Source organism: Punica granatum, chromosome 7 (genome assembly GCF_007655135.1).
Source record: "Punica granatum isolate Tunisia-2019 chromosome 7, ASM765513v2, whole genome shotgun sequence".
In the NCBI taxonomy this organism is placed as follows: Eukaryota; Viridiplantae; Streptophyta; class Magnoliopsida; order Myrtales; family Lythraceae; genus Punica; species Punica granatum.
The window spans coordinates 8,897,897-8,923,449 of NC_045133.1; the positions used below are offsets into that span (position 1 = coordinate 8,897,897).

The 25,553-nt window shown below is 38.7% G+C and overlaps 4 protein-coding genes and 2 long non-coding RNA genes across 17 annotated transcripts; 2 read left to right on the forward strand and 4 right to left on the reverse strand.

Annotated features, from left to right (window-relative positions):
- Positions 1-239: 239 nt before the first annotated feature.
- On the reverse strand, positions 240-3,755 carry LOC116212912. 5 transcript variants are annotated; one of them, XM_031547657.1, is made up of 9 exons: positions 3,605-3,719; positions 3,353-3,528; positions 3,146-3,252; positions 2,671-2,736; positions 2,064-2,146; positions 1,098-1,144; positions 732-810; positions 558-652; positions 240-426 (listed from the first exon to the last, which is right to left on the reverse strand). In XM_031547657.1, exons 1-8 carry the CDS (start codon positions 3,665-3,667, stop codon positions 560-562), a joined length of 714 nt encoding a protein of 237 aa, XP_031403517.1. In that variant the 5' UTR covers positions 3,668-3,719; the 3' UTR covers positions 240-426; positions 558-559. The 5 variants fall into 5 exon arrangements, with proteins under 5 accessions (XP_031403517.1, XP_031403518.1, XP_031403516.1 ...); XM_031547658.1 differs by having other exon boundaries at positions 240-652; positions 3,353-3,513; positions 3,605-3,755; XM_031547656.1 differs by having other exon boundaries at positions 240-652.
- A 512-nt stretch (positions 3,756-4,267) lies between these two features.
- LOC116212915 lies at positions 4,268-6,506 on the forward strand. 2 transcript variants are annotated; one of them, XR_004157967.1, is made up of 3 exons: positions 4,268-4,749; positions 5,174-6,159; positions 6,375-6,506. It is a non-coding gene; the product is annotated as an uncharacterized LOC116212915 (long non-coding RNA). The 2 variants fall into 2 exon arrangements; XR_004157968.1 differs by having other exon boundaries at positions 4,268-4,745.
- Positions 6,507-6,599: 93 nt separating this feature from the next.
- Positions 6,600-10,474, reverse strand: LOC116212910 (putative disease resistance protein RGA4). Of its 3 annotated transcripts, none has more exons than XM_031547654.1 (5): positions 10,405-10,474; positions 10,037-10,297; positions 7,700-9,947; positions 7,207-7,308; positions 6,600-6,984 (listed from the first exon to the last, which is right to left on the reverse strand). In XM_031547654.1, exons 3-4 carry the CDS (start codon positions 9,768-9,770, stop codon positions 7,274-7,276), a joined length of 2,106 nt encoding a protein of 701 aa, XP_031403514.1. In that variant the 5' UTR covers positions 9,771-9,947; positions 10,037-10,297; positions 10,405-10,474; the 3' UTR covers positions 6,600-6,984; positions 7,207-7,273. The 3 variants fall into 3 exon arrangements, with proteins under 3 accessions (XP_031403514.1, XP_031403513.1, XP_031403515.1); XM_031547653.1 differs by having other exon boundaries at positions 7,207-9,947; positions 10,037-10,124; positions 10,204-10,297; positions 10,405-10,466; XM_031547655.1 differs by lacking the exons at positions 6,600-6,984; positions 7,207-7,308 and having other exon boundaries at positions 7,804-7,940; positions 8,087-9,947.
- A 1,202-nt stretch (positions 10,475-11,676) lies between these two features.
- Positions 11,677-16,260, reverse strand: LOC116212913. 3 transcript variants are annotated; one of them, XR_004157965.1, is made up of 10 exons: positions 16,108-16,260; positions 15,856-16,016; positions 15,649-15,755; positions 15,166-15,231; positions 14,561-14,643; positions 13,605-13,651; positions 13,241-13,319; positions 13,067-13,161; positions 12,047-12,924; positions 11,677-11,964 (listed from the first exon to the last, which is right to left on the reverse strand). XR_004157965.1 is itself a non-coding variant. In XM_031547662.1 (9 exons), the coding sequence occupies exons 1-8, from the start codon at positions 16,168-16,170 to the stop codon at positions 13,069-13,071; spliced, it is 699 nt and encodes a 232-aa protein (XP_031403522.1). In that variant the 5' UTR covers positions 16,171-16,260; the 3' UTR covers positions 11,677-12,924; positions 13,067-13,068. The 3 variants fall into 3 exon arrangements, 1 of the variants encoding a protein (XP_031403522.1); XR_004157966.1 differs by lacking the exon at positions 15,649-15,755 and having other exon boundaries at positions 15,866-16,016; XM_031547662.1 differs by having other exon boundaries at positions 11,677-12,924.
- A 1,482-nt stretch (positions 16,261-17,742) lies between these two features.
- On the forward strand, positions 17,743-19,335 carry LOC116215035. 2 transcript variants are annotated; one of them, XR_004158397.1, is made up of 2 exons: positions 17,743-18,868; positions 19,020-19,335. It is a non-coding gene; the product is annotated as an uncharacterized LOC116215035 (long non-coding RNA). The 2 variants fall into 2 exon arrangements; XR_004158398.1 differs by having other exon boundaries at positions 18,978-19,279.
- Positions 19,336-19,382: 47 nt separating this feature from the next.
- LOC116215034 (putative disease resistance protein RGA4) lies at positions 19,383-23,178 on the reverse strand. Of its 2 annotated transcripts, XM_031550592.1 has the most exons (5): positions 22,984-23,175; positions 22,819-22,906; positions 22,509-22,730; positions 19,960-22,414; positions 19,383-19,750 (listed from the first exon to the last, which is right to left on the reverse strand). In XM_031550592.1, exon 4 carries the CDS (start codon positions 22,203-22,205, stop codon positions 19,977-19,979), a length of 2,229 nt encoding a protein of 742 aa, XP_031406452.1. In that variant the 5' UTR covers positions 22,206-22,414; positions 22,509-22,730; positions 22,819-22,906; positions 22,984-23,175; the 3' UTR covers positions 19,383-19,750; positions 19,960-19,976. The 2 variants fall into 2 exon arrangements, with proteins under 2 accessions (XP_031406452.1, XP_031406451.1); XM_031550591.1 differs by having other exon boundaries at positions 19,960-22,730; positions 22,984-23,178.
- Positions 23,179-25,553: the final 2,375 nt, after the last annotated feature.

Genomic DNA, 25,553 nt, shown 5'->3' on the forward strand with positions numbered 1-25,553 from the left:
GCGAGAATCCATCAGATTATATGAGTCACGGGTGTAGCATCATTAACCAGATGTCAGGATGCCAGCGAATTAAACAAGAGAAGAACAAATGCATTTAAAGAGGATGGTGATGTCCAGTGCCTGCCGTTAAATCTATTACATGCATGATGCCTGATAATTCGGTTTCCAATATAGTGCAGACTCTGTTTTATACTGATTAAGGTGATCAGAGAGAGAGAGAATTGGCAACACGAAAACCAGGAAGCAAACTATACGGTTGACCATTAGGAGTCGGGTAAATGGATGCGGGTGGCAAACCAGATGACAGTCATTCTACCAATTCGAGTGACTTGAAGGTATCAAATGAATTCACGTGCATATAACGACAAATATATATACACTTACAATTTCACCGGTAGGATCAGCCACCCTTTGCATGCAATTGCCCTGAACGTAACCATACCAATCATAGGTAGAGAAACCAATCACAAGATGGTATCCTCCCAATCTATCAATGTTTCGAGTAGAATAATGGTAAAATGCTATCCTATCGATAAATTGTAAGATTCACGAATTACCTTCAATCATGATTAGACCTCCCAAAATTCGGAGTAAATATCTGCCCGATGGCTTGGAGTGATGATACGTTCCAGCTCTCCGCATGTCTAACAATCTGTGGACCAGATTAGAAGCCCACGTTCCCACTATCCAGATAAAAACAGAAGACGTTTTACCAAAAGAATATTGCATACTTCGAAGTTGTTATCGAGCTCATAGACTGTTCTCCCGTCAATGGAAATGAGAGGCCTCCAGGGAAGTCTTAAGTAACTCCTGCAAATTTTCAACCATTGGAGTAGTGTAAATAACTGGCAAATAAAACTGGTCTGGATACCAACACAGAAGTCGGTGATATAAAAACTGTATCCGAAGTAATTATATCCCATTGGTCCAAGAAATAAATGCTCATAACACTTGACAGCCCAACAGCAAAGAAAAAGAAGAAAACTGAAAAAATTGCAACATATACAGTTTCCAAAAACGGCTTATACGACTCTTTCCTTCAGTCTGCACATTGTTTTGTTACAAGAGACCAGTGATATAGAGATTAAGTGAAGCACCTTAACTTCCAAGTAGCGAGAATAAACTTCTCTTCAGCATCTTCACCCTGTGGATGAGGTTATGGAAACTAAGCATCAAAGACTCTGGCTTCTGATAGACCAAAACTTTAACAATGCAAGTGAGACTTCAAAAGATTGCTGCTGGTTTCACAAAATTAATGCCAGTCCACTAAGAACTGTTTTATTGGATCAAAGGTGTGGTCAGATTCAGTTTCCTGATGGACATCAAGACTCTAAAATTGAAAAATGTTCCCTCCATTGCTTCACAAGCAATTTGCAGTTTTCTTACCAGTACATGTACAACTACTGGTTAGACAAATTGAGCAAGGTTTGGGCCAAGTGATGTGCTTAGCCATCAGAAACTAGACACTCTAAAAGTAACAGGTTAGGAAGGCACACGGATAAAATTACTGATCGTACATTGCCCTAATGAATAGGTTTGCAGGTGCTTCCTAGCAAGATCTGGATATATTCCTTTCCAGAAACTGGGAAAGTGATGAATATTAGCTTTCATTCTTGGTCCATCTCCCTAGGTAGCCAGAAACGGAAGTAAGTTTCTTAGTTAAACCTTAGAATTCTGAATACCTATAATTTTATGTGTTCACGTAATTTTCTGTTTAATTTGGAAGTTAGAAAAAGAACGTTAACAAACTCCAGGCAGGTACATATAACTTGCAGTATGGTACAACTGCCAGGTTGGATTTAGTTGTTTCACTTGACAGGGCAAGCTCTAGCTAGAGGCCAAATCACTTTGCTGCTAAGCAAGTCATGTCGCCCCCTATCCATTTTACTATAACGACCACCTACAATATTCTCCTTATCAATTGGAGGCAATGATAACAATATCCCCCTTTAAAGCAATATTGCAACGAACATAACAAAACAGAACTGACAAAAAGGACCCCTGCCATAATTTTGCAGACACCTTAGAATCAATTAACTAAGACAGATATAGAGATGTACGACCTTCTCGATATTTTTCAGTTCAATTGATGGTTGGTCAAAGAAAGGAACGAGCAATTTCAAGTTGCGCTGGTACAGATCCCTACCTGAACAACAGAGGGCCAGTAGCATTAATCGCTGAAGAAATAGAGACAAAATGCGTTGAGTCATCAAACTTTAGATATCTGTCTGTTGTTCTTCAGGCTATATTGAGTTTAGAAGATGAAATTAAGGATATACAAACAAAATCCAAAAGCACATTGATCGCGTAATGATTGAGATGTAAAATTTTAAAGACTTCAAGATTTTCATCTCCATACCATGTCCTAAAATTTTAAATTATTTTCCCAGGTTAATATCAATATCGGAATCCTTACTGCAGGGGAGGGGCATTGATGAAAAAGCAGTCAAAGCACAAGACTGGAGGACTACGTGCAGGGAAAAGAATGAGAAGAATTGCAAGTACTCATCCCCATTTAAAGAGTTGTTGACATTTTTTTTTTTTGGGGATCACCAAAACTTCACCAGAACCTCCATATATAACTCCTAGAAGAAACTTCCGTATGAAGCAAAAGAAAAGCTGGGAAAAAGACTCAGAGGACCTTCTCTAAGACAATGTAATTACCATTACCTCGAAATCTAATAGTCGGATCTTCAAATACACAGTCTTCAGCATAAATTCCAGAAGAGAAGATCCCTGTTTCCAATTCAATGAATACAGTGTTAGTCCCACGTCTCTTCAAACTATCAGGAGCTTCAAGAAAGTACTCCTGTGACTCCTGTGACTTATTGGCCAACGTTGTGCCAGAACGTTAATTGTTCATGTTACCATGACGTTTTCTACAAGGCTCCAATGTGTAGGCTTGTGGGCTAGAAACATGCAATAGCTACTCCTAATCACATGTTGAGAAGCTTAAAATTCGAGATTAGAACAGTCGAATGACCAAACTATCAAATGAGCCAAAACGATATCAACATGAAAATAGGATCTAGTGATGAAAACTACTATCAAGCTCGATTCATGCCATGATGGTGATAAGCTACGAGCAACAAGTCGAATCGCCTGTCATTGAGAAGCAGTGACAGGGCATCAATTGTGTAATTACCAGTAACAAAATAAGCCTTTTCATAGTCCGATTCGAGGATCGACACGACGTCATCGATGCCAGAAACTGAGATTTCATCGATCTGCTCGAAGCTCTCTTGGCCCGACCTGCAAACACAATGGAATCAATCCCTAATAGAGACCAATTGACTAGACACTGCAGGCGCAATATCGACACACGAGATCATACAAACAGAAACCAGAGCACCTGCGCTTACTGAGGGGAGAGAGAATCCTGAGGAGCTCAGTGACTCCGCTGACTGCGATTTTAAGAAGCTGCGGCGTTTCTCCGCCGGCGGTGCCGTGCTTGTTAGCGCCGGCATGGTCTGGCGGGATTCTCGAGCAGCAGCATCGCATGCCATGGAAAATCTGTAGAGAAATGAACTGCTGAGACGAGTGCGGCAGATCATCAAAAACTGGGTTAGAGCTTAATTGAGCAGAGGAATGCGTTGCTACTCACCGACACCGTGGCGGGGCTGGAGGTTAGAGAGGAAGGCCGGATGCTGAAACTGAGTCCCGCCATTTTTGCTCACAGCAGGGAGAGATAGAAGCCGGCGGAATAACGAATCAATTATTAATAAATTTGTCCCAAGTTTTGTAATTAGACTAAAAATTTATTTATTTTTCCTTTTTCTATCAATGTGCATCATATATTTATGTTTTATCTTTTATTTTATTTATGAGCTTAATTTCAGAGCGCTTTTTCTTTGATAAGAACATCATTTTGTTCCTTTTTAGTGTAAGTTCTTCTTATGATCAATTAGATTTTTTTTAGCTTACATCTTTTGTATCGTATATGTTCATTTCAACATGTTTATATATTATTTCTTATAGCAACTATTATAATTTTTTGAGCACATATTTTCAATGATTTTATTTTAGGTGTTATACAATATAAATTATTAAAACTAAACTAATTTTAAGATTAGTCTAATTATAAAATTTTATAACGATCTCAATTAGTATGCATTATATATATTTATTTAATCGCTTGTATTGGACAGATTTATATTATATTCATATTTTAAGTATTTAATTTTTATTTTTATAATTATTATTAGTTTATACATTATAATAACAATCCCATAATATAAATTATATTAACGATCAATCGTTATTGTACTTTTTTTTTGTCACTTATTCTTTGAAATTGGGCTTTTCCTAATAAGTCGAGAATATATTAACTTTAATAAGCCTCTCCGGTCAGCTTCAGCTCTCGAGTCGGAGCTTACCATAACAAGCCTAGTCGTAGAAATGAAGTTCAACTCAATGTCTTACGGCATGATTTTGCTGGTTTTACACTTCTTCCTTCTGGTTATTGCAGGGGGAAGTTGACATTACATTTTTAGATCTCTAACAACTTTGGGAACTCTTAAGTGAGTGATGATGTCTCAGACTTTAAGTGTGATTGAGAAAGTGCCATGGTGTGTAAGCTGTAGCTGTAGGTACTTCAGGGACATGACAGCTCCAACCGTTTGATGAAATGCCTCAGTGGTGATTGGTTTCTGTTTGCTAGTTTGATCTGATAGGATTGTTCAATCTTTAAAATGGTTGCCGCCAATGAAGAGGAGTCTAGGGACGCCCAACATTCAGCTTGCAATGTTAGTATGTCCTCTTATCCTTTGAGTTTTACTTGCACTCCTTTCTATTGACTGGATTAACTCTTCACGGCTTTTACTGGCACTACCCCTTCCCAATGAGGGACCTTTTATTAATTTATGATGCTTTTGTCCATTCTAGTCTGCAGTCGTAAGATAGATAGCTTGACTGAGAGCAGAATGATGATTACTTGTCCACAAGGGCTTTTCTTTTCCATTTTCTTTTTTTTTTTAATCCATGTATGAGTCCATGAGTTTTTTAACCTCTTTTACGTTTTGTCTCCACACTTTTCTTTGCAGATGTATCTTACTGGTTCTTCAATGAAATGGACTCTGGTTTTTCTTTTTCATGTTTAATATGCTAATTTTGATTAAAATTCTATAACGAAGCTGACTCTTTTTTTTTCTTTTTTTCCTTTTTTCTGATACAGGATTTTGGGAAATGTGATGCCGAAGGGTGCACAGAACGCAAACTTTCAGGATTTGGCCTATTGAAAGAAAGTATCCTCTTTTCATTTCCGTTGAAATGATTGCATTTTTGCTCATTCTCCTTTTCTCGAACTAAAAAGGAAGAGATGTTTCTTCTTCCTTCTTGCCTATAAAAACTTTTAGTTATTCAAGAAGCAAGCCAAAAAACAAACTATGCATTTTCTTTTAGTGAAGTTTATAGTGATTCAATGTTGTTAGTATAGCTGTTGCATCCTCACAACTTATATTTGAAAACCCAGTGAGAATATTGACCAGATTCTCAACTTTGAGTTGCCCCCATAGTTCCTTACTCCCAGCATTAAATTTGACCAGTGCTTGTTATGATTCTGTGTTTTGCTTATCTGATTATTTGACATCTTATCTTGTAATGGATAGAGTTGTTAAATACTTGTCTCACGGCCATTAGTGGTTTATAATGATTAGCATCTCTCCTTGGCATTGGAGAAGAGGAAACTGCACTCCTGTTGTTGGGAAAGTTCAAGTGTGTTCATGCTTTTCTTTCACTAAGCGTGTATTCTATTTCCTATTTTTGCTGAGTTTCAAGCATGAAAATTTTCCTATGAAGCGAGTTTTAAGAGTTGAGCCAAAAGTTCGGGTCCTCTGACGACTTTCATCTGGAAGTTCCAGTGATAATCACATTCTTCAAGCCTCGTTGAGGAATTCTGACTCGGCCAATAGTGCTCTTCCAATGCAGGAAGCCTTATTACTATTGTTATCACATGTTGATGAATCTAAGGAAGGTGTCACTAGTAGACTCTTTAAATTGCTTTATATGTCTTGTACGAATTCGATCAGTGAGACATTGACTGGTACAGGGAACTTTTGAAGCCATATTCTGAATGTAACGATGGTGCTGATATTATAGCGGTTTAAAAGACTTTGCTCTCTCAGCAGGCTCAGCTTCCCAAGGCTCCATCGGACAATCAAGGTACTTTCCGGTACATGTTCAGGAAATAATCTCCTTAGATATGACGATTACTTCTCGTTGCTGACTAAGTAGTGTTTCTACTCCTATTTTGAAAATGATTGCCCGATTAGTCCAATCTTACTCCAGTTTTATGGGCCATGTTCAATCTCATTCTGCTGGTGATGTGGTGGTGTCTCTTAGCGACGAGGAAGGTTCTAATCCAATTCTGATTACAGGAATATGAATCGCTTGACTTTACAGGAAAGAGAGGAAGAGAGTTAATCGCTTGAATCTGTGGGTACTAGAAAGTGGAAAAGTTTTGCATTTGCGAAGTATAAATACAAGCTTCTTCTTTTCTCTTTTCTCTATCTCTCTTTTTTTTTTTTTTTTTTTTTGCATGATACGGTTCATGCTCCTTGCTAGAAAGAACACTTTCTGGAGAAGTATTATCTTTATAAAGATCGTGCAAATGTCTGTCGCATTAAATTGACAGAACATATCATGTAACAGACAACTCAGGGTCTTTGAATACAAGCCAATAGTCCAGGTGCTGACATAGCATACAACAGAACAGATGAACAGGATAGGAGCATCTCAAGCATATAGCAAATACAAGCCCATAAACCAGTTTCGAGCACATATGGTAGCTCATACAAGTTTTCTTAATAAGGCAGACATAGAACAGGTTACGAGAGTTTAAAATGATAAAAGAATCACGTACATATGGTGACGAAGCTACTACTTCCACTTTCGTCACCGACAATATGGAAGAGTATTATCACGAGCGAAACTGAGAACCAACGGATGTTGCTTGGAGGAGACTGTGAAATGAGCGAAATCCAAATCCTGAGATTATTCCAAGCAAGTTTTTTGAGTTAAAATACATGTAGAGAGAATTCATCTTCTTAGGAGGGAAAAAAAAAAAAAAAAGAACAACATTCATGTAATTGTCCTCGAGACTTGGTATATAATACACTTTTATCATCCCACGCGCAATCTAATAAGAAATTGTTAATTACCGCTTAAGAGGGTTGATATATGAGAAAGAGGATGCCGATATTGACGTACCTTCGAATGCGATTCAACTAATATCGAACGATCTTTTCATCATTAATTTCGATATCCGGAACGTGAGCTATCTTGTGCCAATCTGGCCCATCCGGTCGACATCTGCCACCCAGCTCACCACAAAAAGAAATCCTTAGACATTTGAGGGCAGTGAGATCTTGAACTTTTTCTGGTAGGGTTGATATGACATGACATCCACCAATTACAAGTGTTTCCAAGCACGAGAGCTCATGTAGCCACTCGGGCAGTTCCTCCAGCTGTCGACAGTTGCGGATTTCTAGGTACTGTAAGCTGTTAGCAGCTCCTTGGACCCATTTGGGAAACGTCAACATCATTGGTAAACCATCAAAAATCAATGTCCGTAGGCATAAGGAGAATATCTCCTCCTCCATGGACAAATCGAGCTTTTCACAATCCTCAAAAGCTAGAACCTCCAAAGAAGTGAGAAATTTTAAGCTGCTCATGGGAATGGATGTTAGATTATCGCACTCACCGATCATCAACACGCGAAGGGAAGCATAGCTTTCCATATTCATCCCTTCAAACAATGTTTTTAGATTCTCGCTCCCCACAATGAAGAAAGATTGTAGAGACTTCAAGTATTCCATGCCGCTGCTCTTTAAGCTTTCTTGTTTCGTGGTTACGGACAGTGCCTGGAGATTGATAAGCTTCCACATATCTCTTGGCAATTCTTCAAGGCTCTCACATTCAAGAAGATGTAAAAATTGCAAGCTCTGCAGGTTGCAAATAGATTTGGGAAGTCGCTTGATTTTGATATTTCCCGAAAGGTTTATGAGTCTGAGATGTCTCAAGGAATCAATATTATCTGGCAGCACCTCAAACGTGGAATTACTCAAGTCTAGTACTCGCAGATACTTACAGTTAGAGATGCATGCTTTCAAAACCTCCCCTGATATCCCCAAACCACTTGACGTGCAAAGGAGGGTTTGCAAATTTTTTGCTTGGCTCAAGAAGAATGGTGGGACGCATTCCGTTCCGTTGTCGGAGTTGTAAGAGAGCGCCACATGTCGCGCTCTATCCGAAATGCTTGCAGTGTCAAATTTTGCGACTGAATACTCCTTCGGGTCGATGGACGATGCAAGATCATGTACTAGATCATGCATTTTAAATTTGTACACTGCACCGATGCTCTCCACATCTTGGAAGAAGGATCTTGCCAAAAACTCTTTCACGAGATGATTATTATTTATGATAAGTCCACTTGCTATCCAATAATTGCTTAGCAGAAAGTCCAAAAACTCACAATCCTTGGGAAAAAGTGAGCAGAAGGCAAAACATCTCTTCATATCAACTGTCAAATTATCATAACTCAGTCTGAGAATTGCTAAGACATCACCCTCCTTTTGTAGCTCAGCCAAGATATCTTTATCTTGGATAGTTCTCCTGCGTGTTCTATCGGTGTTAGAACGGAGCAAGCCTCCAAGAGCTTTTACCACGAGCGGCACACCTCCACTTTTGTCGACAAGTTTCCTCGCACTCTCCAGGAACTCAGGATTCGTTACTCTGCCATGCTCAGATTCTGAAACCTTCTTGAGTATGGTGATACTGTCATCTTTCGAAAGCCCTTTTAACTTGTGCTCATAATGAGAACCCGCAGCAGATGCAACTTCCGAGCTGCGAGTTGTCACGATGACACTGCTACCTGTAGTGCCACATGTAAGAAGATGCGTCAAGTCATTCCATTGATCCCGATTATCGCTCCATACATCATCCAGTACAAGCAAAAATTTCTTGTATTTCAAGAGCTCTTGCAATTTTTGCTGCAGTTGCTCCAGGTCTGAAAGATGAATGGTCGTTGACTCCCCAGTTGCTGACTTGATAATCTTTTGCAGTGTAATCTTCAGATCGAACTCTTCAGATACACACACCCAGATTCTCGAATCAAAGTGTGGTTTTACCATGTCATCGTTGTACACCAACTTGGCCAGTGCCGTCTTCCCCATCCCTCCGTTTCCAACAATCGAGACAATGAAGGGATTATTGTCGGCAGGAGGGCTCAATAGTTTCTTGATGATCTCATCCCTATCAATGTCTCTTCCAATGATTTTCGACACATTCACATGTGAATGAGTTTCACGCCATCCGCTACGAGAACTGCTGCCGGAGCTAGTCTGCGTATTAAGATTGAAGGCATCCTTCTCTTTGTTAATCTCATCCAATCTTGTTCTTATCTCCTTGATCTTAAGGCCCATCTTAAGCCGGAAGACGAGTGGATTGGAGCAGGAAAAGAATGGACGTCTCTTCCCGAGCACTTTCCCTTGCTTAATGACTTGCTTTCGCTGTTCTTCACACTCAAATTCATCCAGAACATTTTCGGAGTCATACAGGACATCTTTAAGATCCTCTAGCCAGACTTGAATTCTCTGCTCGCTGGACTGCCGCTTCTCAGCATCTGCAATGACTGCTCTGATCTTGGCAAGAGTCCTTTCAAGTTTACGGAGCTCATCCTTGACGCCCCAAGCCAAGGAAGCTCTACTGACAACCAGGGAGATTACCTTTTCCAGTAAATCCTGTGCGACGCCTCCAAGTATTGCTTCTGCCATGCTCTCTATGAAGGAAGGATGAAGAAAATGCAGCTTACCAGAGTTGCACGTATGGTTGGAGAGTGTCAACGAGGACTGAATAATCTCGATCGGCAGGGGAGAACCCACTAGCTCTTGATCATCAGCTCAGTTGGGTTCAGATCAAATGAAGCACATTGCTGCAGTCGAAGTGAATGCCTACAAATACGTATCAAAGATTTATTTATATGAAAAAAAAAAACGAAAACAAAAAACGAAAAGGAAGAAAGGAGGAAGTCCATATGTACCTTGTCCTCTATATTGTCCCAGCGAAAGACGGGAGCGTGGATCGCAAAAGCGTATGCTGTTTATAATCCGGCGGGACGAAATTGAACTCTGAGAAATCAAAAGGAAAAAAAAAAATGGAACTGAGGATTAAGCAAAAATGCAGGCATCTTCCATTAGCAAGCGATACCTTTTCTTCTCTGGAAGTCTTGTACTACTCGAAGTCATTCTGTAACTCTTTCCGTTGCTTGCATTCCCCAAAAGTGGTGCTTGGAATTTTTACACTTTTTTTTTTAAAAAAAAAATTTAGTTACGATACGAGGAACTTGCTTCAAGCCAAGACAAGGAATAAATGGAATGAAAATATATGGACACGTAAAAATTCACCTACAAGAATCAAACTCGAAGACAGTAGCATGACACGAGCCATCATCTCGTCTCGTCGAAGACGCAGAGCCAATTAGTGGCACGCGGGATATATCTATCGGGAAAAACAGACGCAAACAAGCCGCACCGATCAGCTTTCACAGGCCGGGCCCAGTTCCTCCCATCCATATCCATTACCATTACTCATGGGCCGAGCGAGCCCAATACTCTCTCCAAGTTACCCATGTATGTCGGCTTCCTTTCCATCTCTCTCTCTCTCTCTCTCTCTCTCTCTACTTCTATATGTGTATATTTATACATACATCTCCACCGCCCTGGTGTCCCTTGGTCGACTCACTGCAATGCATGGACGATTTTAATCTGTCATGGGTCGCACCGCTGTTGTCATTCATTTGGACAACTGAGCCAAACTGTGGGGAGATCTAATGTATACTTCCCTCCGCTACCCCCCTTTCTTTTTAACAACACACTGAATCGGTATATTTATACACAACACAAGCATATATATATATATATATATATATATATATATAGTTATATGTATGTATGATACAAGATTAGTTCGGGTCCTTTCGAGGATTCCTGTGGAAAAGGGTTGGTGATGTCCCGACTCTTGCTTTTTGGTGATACCCGTGGACAGTGCCGATAGACGGTTGTCCCGAACAGAGCATGCATTTGATTGAATTTGGTGATACCCACGGGCAGTGTCGATGATAACCAGGACAAAGTATTTTTATAATTGATTTTGTTAATACTCGCAGTCAGTGTCGGAGATCAAGGGCTTCCACGTCTCGAAAGGAATATGAATCGCTCGACTCTATGGGAAAGTAAGGAAGAGAGTGAATAGGGATGCAGTCCGAGTTTGCTGTTTATTCTGAATTCAGAGTCTTTTCTTAGTCAGCTATAGATCCATGGGGATTATAAAGTGAAAACGTGTTATGAGTTTGCGGATATATGGAAACCAGTTGTATTTATTGCAAATACTGTTCGAACTTTCGGTTAGAAAGAACTCTTTTGAGTTCTTTCAGAGCGTATTTTACAGTAGATATGAGGAAAATGCGAGTTAATAATGATTAGTACGTTGGTTCCAATAATGACCTAAAGCATCCATGCTATGCAATATCTCGAGTTTGAAGCATTGCTGGGATACGTTAGACTATGAACCTGCGGATGCAACCCCCGAGACTTGTTATCTTAATGCAGATCATGCAAGGGCTTGTCACATTATATCTCAGGGTCTTTCGATACGAGCAAATAATTCAAGTACATACTGACATAGCAACGACACAATAGACATACAAACTAACTGCATTGCAGATATAAACTACTACAAGCTGATATCCAAGTAAAAGCACACATATAGTTCGCACCAGTTCTCTTAATAAGGCAAATTAAACTGGAGTAGGTAACGAGAGTTTCGATTGATAAAATCACATTCATATGATGACAATGAAACTGCTTCTGCGATCCAACGACAATATGGAAGAGCGTTATCGGAGCAAGATCAAAAACCATTGATGTAACTCACTTGAAGGAGAAGGGGTGATATGAACGGAACCATACCCTGATCAGATTCCAAGAAGGTTTCGAGTTACCAAAAAGAAAGCATGGACATGAGAAAACACATGGGGTCGATATCGGCTTACCTTCGATTCAATTGGCAATGATCCGTTTCCCATCAATTTCGATCTTCGGTGAGTAATCTAGGCCTAGTCTGGCCCATCCGGTTGACACCGTCCACTCAACTCACAACAATCATCAATTGTCAGATTTGAGGACAGTAAGGTCTTGGAATCCATCTGGTACGGTCAATACCTCACTACATTTAACAATTCTAAGGTCTTCCAGATGCGAGGGCTTAAACTGCCTACCGGAATGGATGTTAGGCTCTCACAGTCACTAATAACCAACGTGCCTAGGGAATGAAGGCCTTCCATGTTCATCCTTTAATCAGCCTAAAGTATTTAATTTTGTTGATTGATTCCCTAATGCTGCAGCATTTTCACGTCAAGAAGAACACCTCATTTTTCGGATCAAGCGCTCGTTTCTCTATTCATTTCGCGATCTCTCAAAAACTTTTCTGCTGCTATGTCAATTGTGTTTCATTTTGTCTGTCATTTGATGTTTTGAATTTGGATTCTTTGATGGTTTGTGAACCATAAATTCACTCGAACAAGTGCTTATGATAGATCTTGTTTTCTCTAAATAAATATACTATCTAATGATTCGTTTGGATAGTATGTAGGGTTTCCAATATAGTGCAGACTCTGTTTTATACTGATTAAGGTGATCACATACTAGCACTATTGAACAAGAGAATTGGCAACACGAAAACCAGGAAGCAAACTATATGGTCGAACATTAGGAGTCGGGTAAATGGATGCGGGTGGCAAACCGGATGACAGTCATTCTACCAAATCAAGTGACTTGAAGGTATCAAATGAATTCACGTGCATATAATGACAAATATATATACACTTACAACTTCACCGGTAGGATAAGCCACCCTTTGCATGCAATCACCCTGAAAGTAAGCATGCCAGTCATAAGTAGAGAAACCAATCACCAGATGGTATCCTTCTCATCTATCAATGTTTCGAGTAGAAAATAACACGTATAATGGTGAAATGCTATCCCGTTGATAAATTGCAAGATTCATGAATTACCTTCAATCATAATTAGACCTTCCAAAATTAGGAGTAAATATCTGCCCGATGGCTTGGAGTGACGATACGTTCCAGCTCTCCGCATGTCTAACAATCTGTGGACCAGATTAGAAGCCCACGTTCCCCCTATCCAGATAAAAACAGAAGATGTTTTACCAAAAGAATATTGCATACTTCGAAGTTGTTATCGAGCTCATAGACTGTTCTCCCATCAATTGAAATGAGAGGCCTCCAGGGAAGTCTTAAGTAACTCCTGCAAATTTTCAACCAATGGAGTAGTGTCAATACCTGGCAAACAAAAATGGTCTGGATACCGACACAGAAGTCTGTGATATAAAAACTGTATCCGAAGTAATTATATCCCATTGGTCCAAGAAATAAATGCTCATAACACTTGACAGCCCAACAGCAAAGAAAAAGAAGAGACTGGACAAATTATGACATATACACGTCTCAAAAACAGCTTATAAAACTCTTTCCCATGGTCTGCACATTTATTGTTACAAGAGACCAGCGATATAGAGACTAAGGGAAGCACCTTAATTTCCAAGTAGCAAGAATAAATTTCTCTTCAGCATCTTCTCCCTGTGGATCAGGTTATGGAAACTCAGCATCAAAGACTGTGGCTTCTGATAGACCAAAACTTTAACAATGCAAGTGAGACTTCAAAAGATTGCTGCTGGTTTCACAAAATTAATGCCGGTCCTCTAAGAAGTGTTTTATTGGATCAAAGGTGTGGTCAGATTAAAATTGAAAAATGATCCCTCCATTGCTTCACGAGCAATTTGCAGTTTTCGTACCAGTAAATGTACAAATATTGGTTAAACAAATTGAGCAAGGTTTGGGCCAAGTGATGTGCTTAGCCATCAGAAACCAGACACTCTAAAAGTAACAGGTTAACAAGGCAAACAGATAAAGTTACTGATCGTACACTGCCCTAATGAATAGGTTTGCAGATGCTTCTTAGCGAGACCTGGATATGTTCCTTTCCAAAAACTGGGGAAGTGATGAATATTAGCTTCCATTCATGGTCCATCTCCCAAGGTAGCCAGAAATGAAGTAAGTTTCCTAGTTAAGCCTCAGAATTCTAAATACCCATAACTTTGATGTGTCCACGTAATTTTGTGTCACTTCATTTTTTTATCTTAATTTGGAAGTTATATGAAGAAAGTTAACAAGTTCCAGACTGGTACATATAACTTGTGGTATGGTACAAATGCCAGGTAGGATTTTGTTGTTTCACTTGACAGGGCAAGCTCTAGCTGGAGGCCAAATCACGTTGCTGCTAAGCAGGTCGTGTCGCTCCCTATCCATTTAACTATAACGACCACCTACAATATTCTCCTTATGAATTGGAGGCCATGATAACAATATCCCCCTTTACAGCAATATTGCAACGAACATAACAAAACAGAACTGACAAAAAGGATCCCTGCCATAATTTTGCAGACACCTTAGAATCAATGAACTAATACAGATATAGAAATGTACAACCTTCTCAATATTTGTTAGTTCAATTGATGGTTGGTCAAAGAAAGGAACGAGCAATTTCAAGTTGCGCTGGTACAGATCCCTACCTGAACAGCAGAGGGCCAGTAGCATTAATCATTGAAGAAACAGAGACAAAAGTGCGTTGAGTCATCAACTTTAAGATATCTTTCTGTGGTTCTTCATGCTATATCGAGTTTAGAAGATGAAATTAAGGATATACAAACAAAATCCAAAAGCACATTGATCATGTAATGATTGAGATGTACCATGTCCTAAAATTTTAAATTATTTTCCCAGGTGTTAGTATTAATATCGGAATCCCTACTGCAGGGGAGGGACATTGATGAAAAAGCAGTCAAAGCACAAGGCTGGAGGACTAGGTGCAGGGAAAAGAATGTGCAGAATTGCAAGTATTCTTCCCCATTTAAACAGTTGTAGACATTTTTGTTTTTTTTTTTTTTGGGGATCAATGGTGAGGGAAATCAAAAGAATTTTTAGACAACTTTACCAGAACCTCCATATGTAACTCCTAGAAGAAACTTCCGAATGAAGCAAAAGAAAAGCTGGGAAAAAGATTCAGAGGACCTTCTCTAAGACAATGTAATTACCTCGGAATCTAATAGTCGGATCTTCAAATACACAGTCTTCAGCATAAATTCCAGAAGTGAAGATCCCTGTTTCCAATTCAATGAATACAGTGTTAGTCCCACGTCTCTTCAAACTATCAGGAGCTTCAAGAAAGTACCCCTGGGACTGCTGTGACTTGTTGGCCAATGTTGTACCAGAACGTTAATTGTTCATGTTACCATGTCGTTTTTTACGAGGCTCCAATGTGTAGGCATGTGGACTAGAAACATGCAATAGCTAGTACTAATTACATGTTGAGAAGCTTAAAATTCGAGATTAGAACAGTCGAATGACCAAACTATCAAATGAGCCAAGACGATATCAACATGAAAAGAGGATCTAGTGATCAGTTGCGAAAAACTACTATCAAACTCGATTCACGCCACCATGGTGATAAGCTACAAGCAACAAGTCGGATTCCCTGTCATTGAGAAGCAGTGACGAGGCATCAATTGCGTAATTACCGGTAACAAAATAAGCCTTTTCATAGTCCGATTCAAGGATCGACACGATGTCATCGATGCCAGAAACTGAGATTTCATCTATCTGCTCGAAGCTCTCTTGACCCAAACTGCAAACGCAATGGAATCAATCCCTAATAGAGACCAATTGACTAGACACTGCAGGCGCAATATCGACACGCGAGATCATACAAACAGAAACCAGAGCACCTGCGCTTACTGAAGGGAGAGAGAATCCTGAGGAGTTCAGTGACTCCGCTGACTGCGATTTTAAGAAGCTGCGGCGTTTCTCCGCCGGCGGTGCCGTGCTTGTTAGCGCCGGCATCGTCTGGCGGGATTCTTGAGCAGCAGCATCGCATGCCATGGAAAATCTGTAGAGAAATGAACTTCTAAGACGAGTGTGGCCGAGCATCAAAAACTGGGTTAGAGCTGAATTGAGCAGAGGAATGCGTTGGTACTCACCGACGCTGTCGTGGGGCTGGAGGTTAGAGAAAAAGGCCGGATGCTGAAACTGAGTCCCGCCATTTTTGCTCACAGCAGGAAGGGATAGAATCCTGCGGAATAACAAACAACAAGTCTTCGAACCATCAATCTCACTTTTCTTTTCCGCTTCTTCTTTTTTCTTTTTAAATTGACACATTTTATAGAATGACTTCCGACACTTAGGGGCGTTTCGTTTCAGAGTTAAATTAATTTTGATTTTGATTTTGATTTTGATTGTGAAAAAAGATAAATGAGATGGTATTATAAATTTAACTTGAAAAACGTGTATTTTTATTGCGTAGTGGGTAGAGTTAAAATCAAAATCATAATTTTAAAATCTGATCATGAAACCAAACAGATCCTTACTTTCTTAATAAGGTCTTGAATTCTTTGCCGATTAAAAAGGTCTGGGATTTAAGAAAAGCTGTGATTGTGAAAGTTTTTACCCAGTGAATCGACTACATTTATCGAGGCATGTTGTTTTTTTAAGAAACACTAGTCGTGTGTCCCAAGTTCTTTTCATAAATCTTTATATCATTTTTATTGTGATTAGTTACATTTTAAAAACACTAATTTTCTTACAGAAATAATAATATTTTCGAGTAATAATTTTAATTTTTAATTAACAATGGTCCGTTATTTATTACAAATTGGAGTAAGTTAATTATTATAATAATATTTTGAAACTAATTGTTTCAATTAATACGCATCATATATTTGAGTCAATTATTAATAAATTTGTCCCATATATTAAGTTTTGTAATTAGACTAAATATTTTTTTTCCTTTTTCTATCAATGTGCATCATATATTTATGTTTTATCTTTTATTTTATTTATGAGCTTAATTTCATAGTGCGTTTTCTTTGACAGGATCATCATTTTGTTCCTTTGTAGTGTAAGTTCTTCTTATGATCAATTAGATTTTTTAGTAGCTAATGTAATGTATAAGTTCATTTCAACATGTTTATATATTATTTCTTATAGCAACTATTATAATTTTTTGAGCACATATTTTCAATGATTTTATTTTAGGTGTTATACAATATAAATTATTAAAACTAGACTAATTTTAAGATTGGTCTAATTTTAAAATTACGGTAATTATAAAATTGTATAGCAATCTCAGTTAGTATGCATTATATTATATTCATATTTTAAGTATTTTAAGTATTTTATTTTTATAATTATTATTATTTTATACATTATAATAACAATCCCATAATATAACTTATATTGACGTTCAAATAAATAATTATCGTTATTGTACTTTTTTGTCACTTGTTCTTTGAAATTGGACTTTTTCTAATAAGTCGATAATATATTAACTTATAATAAAATGGTTTTAACAGGATTAAATCAATTACATTAACAATTTTAAATATTTTATTTCATGAATGATAGGTCGTTATTTCTACATGAATCAATTTTACTTGTATATATGAATGGCCATATTAACTAAAAAAGAAAAGGAAAATTTGTACTTTTGATCCTATAACTTTAGTTACTTTCTATTTTCATCCTTTATCTCAACTTTATTCTATTTTCGTCTATTACTTTCACTAATTTTCTATTTCAATCCTTTAGTAACTTTTTTTTTTAATTGTGCTGAGTTGTTAATATTAAATCAGGAAAAAATTCACACGAGGTGCACTCTTCCTTTTCTCTCCGGCCTCCCCCGGTGCAGCCTCTCCGGTCAGTTTCCGCTCTCGAGTCGGAGCTTATGGCATGGGCCATAACAAGCCTAGCCTAGGCGTTTTAAGACCCATCACAGCGGCCAATCTAGTAGAACCCATCACGCTCCCAGTCCCAGACCCCTTGTATTTCACTCTGTGTACGTAGAAATGAAGTTCAACTCAACGTCTTGCTCGTCGCCACGGTTTGTTTCTTCTTCAACTTTTTTCAGGGAGAACGACCCTCTCCCAGCTGACCCAGGTATTGATTTTGCTGGTTTTACGCTTCTTCGTTCGGGTTATTGCAGGGGGAAGTTGACATTACATTTTTAGAAAATCTCTAACAACTTTAGGAACTCTTTAGTGAGTGATGATGTCTTAGACTTTAAGTGTGATTGAGAAAGTGCCATAGTGTGTATGCTGTAGCTGTAGGTGCTTCAGGGACATGACGGCTCCAACTGTTTGATGAAATGCCTCAGTGGTGATTGGTTTCTGTTTGCTAGTTTGATCTGATATGATTTACTTTTCGTGATTAGATTTCATCATGGAAATGGCCCCTCTATTGAAAGCATGAAAAACAATATTATCATGGATCAATAAACTGTACTCTTGTTGTTGGGAAAGTTCAAGTGGGGTCATGCTTTTCTTTCGCTAAGCCTGTATTCTATTTCCCATTTTTGCTGAGTTTCAAGCGCGAAAATTTTCCTATGAAGCAAGTTTTAAGAGTTGAGCCAAAAGTTCGGGTCCTCTGACGAATTTAATCTGGAAGTGCCTGTGATAATCACATTGCTCAAGCCTCGTTGAGGAATTCTGACTCAGCCAATGGTGCTCTTCCAATACAGGAAGCCTTAGAACTATCGTTGTTGATGAATCTAAGGAACGTGTCGCTAGTAGACTCTGTAAATTGCTGTATATGTCTTGTACGAATTCGATCATTGAGACATCGACTGATACGGGGAACTTTTGAAGGCATATTCTGAATGTAGCAATGATACTGATATTATAGCAGTTTAAAAGACTTGGCTCTCTCAGCAGGCTCAGGTTCCCAAGGCTCCATCGGACAATCAAGGTACTATCCGGTACATGTTCGGGAAATATTCTCTTCTTAGTTATGAGAATTACTTCTCGTTGCTGACTAAGCAGTGTTTCTACTCCTATTGTGAAAATGATTGCCCCAGTTAGTCCAATCTTACTACAGTTTTAAGGACCATGTTCTGCAGGTGATGCTGTGGTGTCTCTTAGCGATGAGGAGGGTTCTAATTCAATTCTGATCGAGGGCTTCCATCTCTTGAGAGGAATATGAATTGCTTGACTTTACGGGAAAGCAAGGAAGAGAGTTAATAGAGATGCAGTCCAAGTTTGCCGCTTATTCGGTAGTCAGCCATGAATCTGTGGATACTAGAAAGTGAAAAAGTTTTGCATTTGCGAAGTATAAATACAGCATTTTTAATCATATGTGTTAGAAAGAACACTTTTTGGAGGGGTGAACACTCATTGCTCGAGTTTGAAGCATCATTAATCATATGTGTTAGACTATGAACCCCTCAATGCAACTTGGCGAAGTATTATCTTTATAAAGATCGTGCAAATGTCTGTCGCATTAAATTGACAGAACATATCATGTAACAAACAACTCAGGGTCTTTGAATACAAGCCAATAGTCTAGGTGCCAACATAGCATATAACAGAACAGATGGACAGGATAGGAGCATCTCAAGCATATAGCAAATACAAGCCGATAAACCAGTTCCCAGCACATATGGTAGTTCATGCAAGTTTTCTTAATAAGGCAGGCATAGAGTAGGATACGAGAGTTCACGTACATATGATGATGAAGCTACTACTTCCACGTTCGTCACCGACAATATGGAAGGGCGTTATCACGAGCGAGTCTAAGAACCATCAACGGAAGTTGCTTGGAGGAGACGGTGAAATGAGCGAAATACAAACCCTGAGATTATTCCGAGCAAGTTTTTGAGTTAAAATACATGTAGAGATAATTCATGTACGTAGGAGGGAAAAAAAGAACATTCATGTAATTCTCCTCAAGACGTAGTATATAATACACTTTTATCATCTCAGGCGCAATCTAATAAGAAATTGTAAATTGCCACTTAATAGGCTTGATATATGAGAAAGAGGATGTCGATATTGGCGTACCTGCGAATGCTATTCAACTAGGAACGAACAATCTTTTCACCATCAATTTCGATATCCGGAACGTGAGCAATCTTGTGCCAATCTGGCCCATCCGGTCGACATTTGTCACCCAACTCACCACAAAAAGAAATCCTTAGACATTTGAGGGCAGTAAGATCTTGAACTCCATCTGGTAGGGTTGATATGCCATTACATCCAGCAATTATAAGTGTTTCCAGGCACGAGAGCTTATGTAGCCATTCGGGCAGTTCCTCCAGCAGCAGACAGTTGCCGATATGGAGGCGCTGTAATGTGTTAGCAGCTCCTTGGACCCATTTGGGAAAGGTCAACATCATTGGTAACCCATAAAAAGTCAATGTCCGTAGGCATGAGGAGAATATCTCCTCCTCCATGGATAAAGCAAGCTTCCCACAATTCCAAAAAGATAGAACCTCCAGAGAAGTGAGAAATTTTATGCTGCTCATGGGAATGGATGTTAGATTATCGCAGTCCTTGATTAGAAACGTGCGAAGGGAAGCATGGCTTTCTATATTCATCCCTTCGAACAATGTTTCAAGATTCCTGCACACCTCAATCCGGAAAAATTGTAGAGACTTCAAGTACTCTATGTCGCTGCCCTTCAAGCTTTTTTGTTTCGTGGCTACGGACAATGCTTGAAGATTGATAAGCTTCCACATATCTCTTGGCAATTCTTCAAGGCTCTCACATCCATGAAGATATAAAAATTGCAAGCTCTGCAGGTTGCAAATAGATTTGGGAAGTCGCTTGATCTTGAGATTTTTAGATAGGTCGACAAGTCTGAGATGTCTCAAGGAATCAATATTATCGGGCAGCACCTCAAATGTGGAATTAGTCAAGTCTAGCACTCGCAGATACTTACAGTTAGAGATGCATGCTTTCAAAACCTCCCCTGATATCCCCAAATCACTTGACATGCAAAGGAGGGTTTGCAACTTTTTTGCTTGGCTCAAGAATGGTGGGACACATTCCGTTTCGTTGTTGGAGCTATAAGAGAGCTCCACATGTCGCACTCTATCCGAAATGCTTGCAGTGTCAAATTTTGCGACTGAATACTCATTCTGGGCGATGGATGATGCAAGATCATGTACCAGATCATGCATTTTAAAAAAGTACACTGCACCGCAGTCCTCCACGTCTTGGAAGAAGGATCTTGCCAAGAACTCTTTCATGCAATGATCACATGGCTCCTCTAGCCTCTGATTATTATTTAATATGACAAGTCCACTTGCTATCCAGTATTGGTTTAGCTCAATGTTGAGAAACCGATAATCCTTGGGAAAAAGTGAGCAGAAGGCAAAACATCTCTTCAAATCGGCCGTCAAATGATCGTAACTCAGTTTGATAATTGGTAAGATGTCATCCTCCTTTTGGAGCACAGCCAACATACCCTTATCTCGGATATATCTCCAGTATCTTATATCGGTGTTAGAGCGGAGCAAGCCTCCAAGAGCTTTTACCACGAGCGGCACACCTCCACTTTTGTCGACAAGTTGCCTCGCAATCTCCAGGAGCTCAGGATTCGTTACACTGCCTTGCCCATAGTCTGAAACCTTCTTGAGTATGGTGATACTGTCACCTTGTGAAAGCCCTTTTAACTTGTGCTCATAACGAGAGCCCGCAGCAGATGCAACTTCCGAGCTGCGAGTTGTCACGATTACACTGCTACCTGTAGTGCCACCCGTAAGAAGATCCCTCAACTCATTCCATTGACCCCGATTATTGCTCCATACATCATCCAGTACAAGCAAAAATTTATTGTCTTGCAAGAGCTCTTGCAATTTTGCCTGCAGTTGCTCCAGGTCTAAAAGATGAATGTTCTGAATGGTTGTTGACTCCTCTGTTGCTGACTTGATAATCTTTTGTAGTGTAATCTTCAGATCGAACTCTTCAGATACACACACCCAGATTCTCGAATCAAAGTGAAGTTTTACCCTATCATTGTTGTACAACAACTTGGTCAGAGCAGTCTTCCCCATCCCCCCAATTCCAACAATTGAAACAATAAAGGGATTCTTGTCAGCAGGAGGGCTCAGTAGTTTCTTGATGATCTCATCCCTATCACTGTCTCTTCCAATGATTTCCGACACATTCACATGTGAATGAGTTTCACGCCATCTGCTACGAGAACCGCCGTTGAAGCTGGTCTGCGGAATAAGATTGAAGGCATCCTTCTCTTTGTTAATCTCATCCAATCTCGTCCTTATCTCCTTGATCTTAAGGCCCATCTTAAGACGGAAGGCAAGTGGATTGGAGCAGGAAAAGAATCGACGTCTCTTTCCGAGCACTTTCCCTTGCTTAATGACTTGCTTTCGCTGTTCTTCACACTCAAATTCATCCAGAACATTTTCGGAGTCATACAAGATATCTTTAAGATCCTCTAGCCAGACTTGAATTCTCTGCTCGCGGGACTGCCGCTTCTCAGCATCTGCAATGACTGCTCTGATCTTGGTGAGAGTTCTTTCAAGTTTGCGGAGCTCATCCTTGACGCCCCAAGCCAAGGAGGCTCTACTGACAACCAGGGAGATTACCTTTTTCAGTAAATCTTGTGCGAAGCCTTCAAGTATTGATTCTGCCATGCCCTATGCAGGAAGGATGAAGAAAATGCAGCTACCAGAGTTGCACTTGTGGTTGGAGAGTGTCAACGAGGACTGAATAATCTCGATCGGCAGGGGAGAACCCGCTAGCTCTTGATGATCAGCTCAGTTGGGTTCAGATCAAATGAAGCATATTGCTGCAGTTGAAGTGAATGCCTACAAATACGTATCGAAGATCTTAACTCTAATTCAAACCACTTATTTATATGAAAAAAAACAAAAAAAGGAGGAAGTCCATATATACCTTGTCCACTATATTGTCCCAAAGAAAGAAGGGAGCGTGGATCGCAAAAGGGTATACTGTTTGTATGCCGGCAGGATGGAATTGAACTCTGAGAAATCAAAAGGAAAAAAAAATGGAACTGAGGATTAAGCAAAACTGCTGGCAACTTCCATTAGCAAGCGATACCTTTTCTTCTCTGGAAGTCTTTGTACTGTTCGAAGACATTCTGCAACTCTTTCCCCTGCTTGCATTCCCCAAAAGTGGTGCTTGGAATTTTTACACTTTTTTTTTTTAATGTTTTTCAGATACGAGGATGGTGTGCAAACCAAGACAAGGAATAAATGGAATGAAAATATATGGAAACGTAAAAGCCCACCCGCAAGAATTAAACTTGAAACCTATTCCGTGCAAAGGCCCGTGTCATGCATTACACCCCTTTCTCATTTGGAACAAGGACTATTTTAATCTGTCATGAGTCGCACCACTGTTGCTCTAGTTTTGGACAACTGATCCAATCTGTAGGGAGATCTAATGTATAATTCCCTCCGGTACCCCCCTTTCTTTTTAACAACACACTGACTCGGTAAATTCATACACAAGCATATTTATATCTGTGTGTGTATGTGTGATACAAGATTAGGTCGGGTCCTTTCGAGGATTCCTGTGGAAAGGGTTGGTGATGCCCCGACTCTTGCTTTTTAGTGATACCCGTGGACAGTACCGATAGAAGGTTGTCCGAGACAGAGCATGCATTTGATTGAATTTGGTGATACCCACGGACAGTGTCGATGATAACCAGGATAGAGTATTCTATAGTTGATTTTGTTACTACTCGCAGTCCGTGCCAGAGATTAAGGGCTTCCACCTCTCGAAAGGAATATGAATCGCTCGACTTCTGAATTCAGAGTCTTTTCTTAGTCAGCTATAAATCCATGGGGATTATGAAGTGAAAACGTGTTAGGAGTTTGCGGATATACGGAAACCAGTTGTATTTATTGCGAATACGATTCGAACTCTCTGTTAGAAAGAACTCTTTTGGTTCTTTCGAGCATATTTTACGGTAGATATGAGGAAAATGCGAGTTGATAATGATCAGTACGTTGGTTCCACTAATGACCTAAAACATCCATGCTATGCAGTATCTCGAGTTTGAAGCATTGCTGGGATATGTCAGACTATGAACCTGCGGACGCAACCCCGAGACTTGTTATCTTAATGCAGATCATGCTAATGCTTGTCACATTACATCGACAGAATGTATTAAGTAGCAAGAAACTCAGGGTCTTTCGATACAAGCAAATGATTCAAGTACATACAGACATAGCAACGACACAACTTACATACAAACTAATTGCTTATGATCGATCCTGCTTTTTGTAAATATATACTATTTAATGATTAATAAATATTATCAGCCATCCAAGGGTTCAATTTATTTTAGATATTCTCAGTTTTTGCTCTGTTTTTCAATTTGAGGCATTACGAAATTTAGGAGCTAAGAACAACGATGCTGGTGGTGTTCACATCAGAAATTTTTCATTTTGGTTCAAATAAGATGCAATAATTCATGTGACAAATTATATTATATATAAGTAAAATTGACTGCTAAAAGCAATTAATAGGGTTATATTTAATGGGGCTAGAATCGTAAATTTGCTTTATTGATAAATAATTATTGTTAAACTTTCTCATGTTATATAATTATCGAATAATTCAAAATAGTTTATATTTTTCTATTACTTTAAGCATTATATTCGATATAATAGACGTCCAAGATACGATATATATTTTTAAGTTACTTATATAACTACAAAATTATATTATTAATTATCGTATGCACATTTTCACACTCTATATATAGTAAAATAAACTATTTAATTTATGCAAGACCAAACTCTTTCGAACTAATATAATTTAAAAAATTATTACTAAGTGACAATAAATGTTGAAATCAATTCCAGATAGAATATTATATTTAGATATATATAGAGCTAAAAATTATTTTATATAAATGACAATGCATAATCTCATAAATATAACAAATTTTAATTAATATTGTTCAAATTATCAATAGATTAAGTAATTAAATAAATGACTTAAAAGAAAATTTATTTTTCAAAAATCTAAATAAATTATATAATTTTGTGATAACGATAGGGTTTTCAATAGATAGCACGCTAAAAGAAACAATTAATTCATTATTATTGTAGTCTTAAAGAAATATTATCATGGGCAAGCTAATTTACTGATACTGTGAGGGCCTCGAAAATTGGCCCGACTTGCCGGCCGAACTTATTATTCTAGGCCCATCTCGATGCACCAAATCGATTACAATATCCCAATACAGTCTTTATAAATACTCATCCAGGTACCTCTAAAGTCTAGATTCAATTCTTTTTACTCTTTCTGAGCAGTCTCTCATTTAAGTATCAGAGAGGAAAATCAGGATTCTTTCTCGTTCTTCCCTTTTTTGCAAGTTGCTCGTGGACACTTGAGACTCGTGGCCTATGATCATGATCGGATTTTTCCGACCTCAATAGATACTAAGGTCATTTGAAAATAAAATTATTAATTTCGTTTTATTCATAAATTTAAAATACACAACTAACATTTGGAAATTAAAAGTCTGCAAAATAATAATTTTAGAGCAAAAATAAAATTGAAAATTAGTAAATGCATGAACGAATCCATGATAAATCGTTGTAATATATTAATGATTAAATAGAAATATAATTCATATCGAATAAGACAATCAG

Coding starts and splice junctions, on each gene's coding strand:
- LOC116212912 (XM_031547657.1), bottom strand. CDS start 3,667: ATGGCGGGACTCAGTTTCAGCATCCGGCCTTCCTCTCTAACCTCCAGC. Junction 3,529..3,604: donor CCAGCCCCGCCACGGTGTCG/GTGAGTAGCAAC, acceptor TCGTCTCAGCAG/TTCATTTCTCTACAGATTTT. Junction 653..731: donor AGCTCGATAACAACTTCGAA/GTATGCAATATT, acceptor TCTGGTCCACAG/ATTGTTAGACATGCGGAGAG.
- LOC116212910 (XM_031547653.1), bottom strand. CDS start 9,770: ATGGCAGAAGCAATACTTGGAGGCGTCGCACAGGATTTACTGGAAAAG.
- LOC116212913 (XM_031547662.1), bottom strand. CDS start 16,170: ATGGCGGGACTCAGTTTCAGCATCCGGCCTTTTTCTCTAACCTCCAGC. Junction 16,017..16,107: donor CCAGCCCCACGACAGCGTCG/GTGAGTACCAAC, acceptor ATTTCTCTACAG/ATTTTCCATGGCATGCGATG. Junction 15,756..15,855: donor TCTCCCTTCAGTAAGCGCAG/GTGCTCTGGTTT, acceptor TTGCGTTTGCAG/TTTGGGTCAAGAGAGCTTCG.
- LOC116215034 (XM_031550591.1), bottom strand. CDS start 22,556: ATGGCAGAATCAATACTTGAAGGCTTCGCACAAGATTTACTGAAAAAG.